This window comes from Lithobates pipiens, unplaced genomic scaffold (genome assembly GCF_037356315.1).
Source record: "Lithobates pipiens isolate NorthernLeopardFrog02 unplaced genomic scaffold, aLitPip1_a1.2 Scaffold_30, whole genome shotgun sequence".
Taxonomy (NCBI): domain Eukaryota; kingdom Metazoa; phylum Chordata; class Amphibia; order Anura; family Ranidae; genus Lithobates; species Lithobates pipiens.
This window is the reverse complement of record NW_027507791.1, coordinates 31,060,306-31,066,305: the sequence shown is the minus strand read 5'-3', so window position 1 is coordinate 31,066,305 and position 6,000 is coordinate 31,060,306. Positions and strand designations below refer to the sequence as shown.

General features: G+C 53.0%; 1 protein-coding gene across 1 annotated transcript in view; it reads left to right on the top strand.

Annotated features, from left to right (window-relative positions):
* Positions 1–6,000, top strand: part of UBAP2L (ubiquitin associated protein 2 like) — a gene marked incomplete at its 3' end in the record, with an annotated part of 34,943 nt that overhangs the window by 5,386 nt on the left and 23,557 nt on the right. Inside the window, 4 exon segments of the mRNA XM_077463932.1 lie at positions 40–135; positions 355–400; positions 505–611; positions 4,632–4,691. Coding sequence (XP_077320058.1) covers positions 40–135; positions 355–400; positions 505–611; positions 4,632–4,691 — 309 coding nt within the window.

Genomic DNA, 6,000 nt, shown 5'->3' with positions numbered 1-6,000 from the left:
AAACTTTTTTTTTTTTTTTTTTTTTTTTTTATGTTCCAGTTCGGGCACAGGAAAACGGATTAGAAGGGGGCAAAAGCGGTGGCTCCTCTGGGAGAGGCACAGAGAGAGGACGCCGCGGTCGTGGAAGAGGCAGAGGTAAATGGGGTGTTCTCCAGTTGCGGTCATGTCATTTAGGTCCGAGGATTTAAAAAAAAAAAAAAAAAAAGGGCATCTGGCTACACTGACACCTTCTGTAGACCTCTCTGCTGTTTTTGTTTTTGAATGCACCATCTTTATTGTTCAGTACAGAATTTGTGGGGTGCGATGGGTGAATTGTGGTCTTCCTTGGACAGTATATTTTATTTCCATTCACAGGGGGGTCAGGAAGAAGAGGTGGACGTTTCTCTGCGCAGGGTATGGGGTACGTGCCGTTCTTCTGCTTAGTTTTTGTTAGATTTTTAGTCATTGGGTAGCGTCTTATGATTTTTTTTTTTCACTTACCATGGCTCTCCATGTCTCTTCCAGAATCTTCAACCCTGCTGACTACGCTGAGCCTTCCACCAATGAGGACAGTTACGGCAACACCAACACGTGGAGCAACCCGGCTAACTTTGAGCCCGACGATGGAACAAGTAAGTGGCTGGGGGGGGGTTCTCTTCTTTCTGCACTTTGGGGTGGGGGTCTTTTAAACATCTGCTGACTTTGTTCCCAGAAGCTTCTGATGCTGTGCCAGAATTCTAAGGGCACTTCTGTGTGGAGTGTTGGCTGACCCTGCTGGTCACATGCTCCGGTGTTGGCATCGCCTAATTTTCCAAGTTGTTTGCGGCCTCCTCAAAGGGTACCAAGTGCATGGAGCTGTTCTGATCATTGGCCATAAAGTACATCTTTTATGGCTTTGGCTCCACCCCAGGCTGAAGCCCAATTTATGGGTGTTTTTGTACGAGGCAGCTATACAGCACTAGCGCTGTAGACACTGCCACCTCAGCTTATCCCCCAGTTCTGCTTTATTTCCAATGTTCCGCTGACGACCCTGTGTATGCGTTCCTCCGTGAATTCATACACAGGAGAGTCGCGGTGACCAGCCCTCTGCTGTTGTGAATGACAGTACTCGTGTACTTGCACGCTCCTGTTGCCAGAGACGAGCATTGTCATGCTTCATTCATTTGGTCCCCTGGGGGTTTCTGTTAGGATTTGGAACTTTAAGAAAATGCCCCCCCCCCCCAGTCCTCCATAGAAACATAACTATGGCAGACAAGTGGGGGGGGGGGGGGGATGCTAAGCACAGTTGTGCCCAGATAGAATTGTTCAGAGATTCCCAAGTAGAAATCGTGAGAGAAAATCTCTGCAAAGAGACGGGAAAGACCCTCACCTGTACAAGACGGTATTCCCTCTGTTTATATTGAATTGTTCACTTATTGTCCTGGTGACCCAGGTCTCCAGTACAAATAGGTGACTATCTCTGACAGAGAGATGGCGGTAAAATCCTGACCTTTTTTTTGTAGGTTTTCCTCGTTGTGGCTTTAAGTATTGTGATGAAGGGGATATCTGCTGAGGTAGTTGGCTACATAGTATTTTTATTTCAGCACAGAGATCAGCACATTGAAGCAAAATTGCTTGCTATACTGATCAAAAAAAACATAACTTTCTATAATGGGTATATGTTACATAGTTTAGTACATCTAAATCGGTTTATGTTGGGCAGAACTTCAGGTATGTTAAAAAAAAAAAAAAATTGATATTTTGTTTATTGAAGGGACACCACTTGGTCAGTAGACCGTTGGGGGCTCATCCGGGATTTAACCAAGGAACTCCTCTCATACCAAAAGCAAGAATTATACCTTTAGAACAGTGGTCTCCAAACTGCGACCCAGGGGCCAGATGTGGCCCTTTGCTTGCTTTTTTCCGGCCCTTGGGGCACTAGTCCTTCCAATTACACCATCAATGGGGCTCTCTATTCCTCCCACTGGTACCAGTGATGGGGCACTAGTCCTCCCACTGATACCAATCACGGGGCACTATTCCTCCCACTGATGCCGGTGGTGGGACGCCATTCCTCCCACTGATACCGGTGGTGGGGACGCCATTCCTCCCACTGATACCGGTGGTGGGGACGCCATTCCTCCCACTGATACCGGTGGTGGGACGCCAGTCCTCCCACTGACTGATACCGGTGGCGGGACGCCAGTCCTCCCACTGACTGATACCGGCGGCGGGGACGCCATTCCTCCCACTGATACCGGTGGTGGGGACGCCATTCCTCCCACTGACTGATACCGGCGGCGGGGACGCCATTCCTCCCACTGATACCGGTGGTGGGGACGCCATTCCTCCCACTGATACCGGTGGTGGGACGCCAGTCCTCCCACTGACTGATACCGGTGGCGGGACGCCAGTCCTCCCACTGACTGATACCGGTGGCGGGACGCCAGTCCTCCCACTGACTGATACCGGTGGCGGGACGCCAGTCCTCCCACTGACTGATACCGGTGGCGGGACGCCAGTCCTCCCACTGACTGATACCGGTGGCGGGACGCCAGTCCTCCCACTGACTGATACCGGTGGCGGGACGCCAGTCCTCCCACTGACTGATACCGGTGGCGGGACGCCAGTCCTCCCACTGACTGATACCGGCGGTGGGGACGCCAGTCCTCCCACTGACTGATACCGGTGGCGGGACGCCAGTCCTCCCACTGACTGATACCGGTGGCGGGGACGCCAGTCCTCCCACTGACTGATACCGGCGGCGGGGACGCCAGTCCTCCCACTGACTGATACCGGCGGCGGGGACGCCAGTCCTCCCACTGACTGATACCGGCGGCGGGGACGCCAGTCCTCCCACTGACTGATACCGGCGGCGGGGACGCCAGTCCTCCCACTGACTGATACCGGCGGCGGGGACGCCAGTCCTCCCACTGACTGATACCGGCGGTGGGGACGCCAGTCCTCCCACTGACTGATACCGGCGGTGGGGACGCCAGTCCTCCCACTGACTGATACCGGCGGTGGGGACGCCAGTCCTCCCACTGACTGATACCGGCGGTGGGGACGCCAGTCCTCCCACTGACTGATACCGGCGGTGGGGACGCCAGTCCTCCCACTGACTGATACCGGCGGTGGGGACGCCAGTCCTCCCACTGACTGATACCGGCGGTGGGGACGCCAGTCCTCCCACTGACTGATACCGGCGGTGGGGACGCCAGTCCTCCCACTGACTGATACCGGCGGTGGGGACGCCAGTCCTCCCACTGACTGATACCGGCGGTGGGGACGCCAGTCCTCCCACTGACTGATACCGGCGGTGGGGACGCCAGTCCTCCCACTGACTGATACCGGCGGTGGGGACGCCAGTCCTCCCACTGACTGATACCGGCGGTGGGGACGCCAGTCCTCCCACTGACTGATACCGGCGGTGGGGACGCCAGTCCTCCCACTGACTGATACCGGCGGTGGGGACGCCAGTCCTCCCACTGACTGATACCGGCGGTGGGGACGCCAGTCCTCCCACTGACTGATACCGGCGGTGGGGACGCCAGTCCTCCCACTGACTGATACCGGCGGTGGGGACGCCAGTCCTCCCACTGACTGATACCGGCGGTGGGGACGCCAGTCCTCCCACTGACTGATACCGGCGGTGGGGACGCCAGTCCTCCCACTGACTGATACCGGCGGTGGGGACGCCAGTCCTCCCACTGACTGATACGGGTGGCGGGACGCCAGTCCTCCCACTGACTGATACCGGCGGTGGGGACGCCATTCCTCCCGCCACGGTCCGGCCCACCTAAGGTCTGAACAACATTAAAGTGCCTCTTTGTTTAGAACGTTTGGAGATCCATGCTTTAGAACAACAAATGGTTTGTATGGTGATCAGGGTTGGAGATCATAGTGTCTCTAAAAATGAGAATTTTGTAGTCGCTGTAAAATATTTTTCTCTGAGTTCACCGAAGGACAGATAAGTAGACCATTTGTTGGTCTAGGGCAGTGATGGCGAACCTTGGCACCCCAGGTGTTTTGGAACTACATTTCCCATGATGCTCGGCTACACTGCAGAGTGCATGAGCATCATGGGAAATGTAGTTCCAAAACATCTGTAGTGCCAAGGTTCGCCATCACTGGTCTAGGGGGTATAAATCTAACTTTGGGTGCAAAAAGCCAAAGGTTCGTATCCCGGACGAGAGCCCCCAATGGTCTACTGAGGTTTACCGAGGCATTCACTTGCCTCGAGGCAATAGGCAGGTGATTGTGTATCGCTAAATAAGACGTATCCCCATTGAACCCGCCTCCTTCCATTTTCAAGTGAACCTGAGCTTTGCCAGTGCAAGAGGAAAAAAACAGGTCCACCTTGTACTTCCCTTTCCTTCATTGCAGTGCTGCTCCGTTTTGCGAAAAGTGAGGAGGAGAGGCCATGTATTTTGTGAATGAAAACCCCATGGCCAAAGCATGAGGGGTTCCTTTCTCTGTTGAATGACTTGGAGTTCTTCCATTTGAGGCCCCAGCAGTGGTTATGGGGTCACGGGGGGTGAAATTTCGGTTGTTTTCCTCCTGGGTTTGGGGGAGATCGGGTATCCCTGGGGGGAAAAGGAAAATTTCGGGGAACGTTCTAAACTTCAACTCAATCTGATTTTGTTTTGTTTTTCCCTTTTTTTTTGTTTCAGGACTTGATTACATTGGGGGTGAGGGTTCAGATAATCCCCGAAAATTTGCCTCTGCTCCTGGTATGACACATCCAGGTGCTCTGACTGCCCCTGTTAACCCTTTTTTCATTTCTGATTGTTGTGTGTACCTAACCCTGCCCTTTCAATCCGGGCGGGAAACGCAATGTTTAAAGCTTCTGGTGTGGGGCGGATAAAACGCAGCCTGGAATCCCAGCGCGCAGATGGTAAAAAAAATTCATGTTGGTTTGAAATGGGGCGGGGGAGGGGCCAGCTCTCCAACGCCGGCTGAAATGCCATATCGGTTGATTATTCCTTGGGTAGGTGGAGGGGGGGGGGGGGCTGTTAAGGTTGGGGACGATGGTTAGAAGAGCTTCCTGCATCCAAAAACAGCCAATTAAACATGTCAGACGCAATGGACAAACGGACATACCGCAGTTCTCTAACCTCCTTTAATGCAAAGCTCGGCTCCTCCAAGACACGATGGACAATGCTCTCTTCAAGCATTCTAGTCTATGGCATGTGACTTCCGGGAGTGCGAGTTCCTGGTCCTCCTCTATGCTCAAGTTTCTCTTGCCGGCCCCTAGGACCTTACAGGACTAAAATGATCTTACTCTGATTTCACTGCATACTGTGAGCTCCTCACAATGGGCATTAGAAGCTGAAGCATGGCCTCATTTCCTGGTTGGAGGACGTCCACCATCCATCTAACGTTTTCCTCTCCAGCCTGACTGACCCTGGCCCTTCCCTTTTCATTCATTGGCTTTGAGTTCTGTCAATCATGGCGGCTCAGCATCACATGTTGGTCTTGCCTATGTAAATACACTCCACCCAGTGGTTTGTGAGTCCGCTCACCTCTGTGCTGGACCTCCTAGAGCTTCCTCCATAGGTCAAAATGGCTTCTACATAATGGGTAAGTCATTGCAGTCTTCCTTTGGCCATAGCTTCAAAGAGCTTTTCCATGATAGGTATAGCATTCCAATCTTCCTTCAGCCTTAGCTCCACCCACCAACATCCTTTGCAAGTCATTCCTGTCTTCCTTTGGCCATAGCTTCAAAGAGCGTTTCCATACTAGGTACATCAATCCTATCTTCCTTCGGCCTTAGCTCCACCCACCAGCATCCTCTGCAAGTCCCATCAAGATCCAGTCTTCCTTTTGGCCATAGCTTCAAAGAGCGTTTCCATACTAGGTACATCAATCCTATCTTCCTTCGGCCTTAGCTCCACCCACCAGCATCCTCTGCAAGTCCCATCAAGATCCAGTCTTCCTTTTGGCCATAGCTTCAAAGAGCGTTTCCATACTAGGTACATCAATCCTATCTTCCTTCAGCCTTAGCTCCACCCACCAGCATCCTCTGCAAGTCCCATCAAG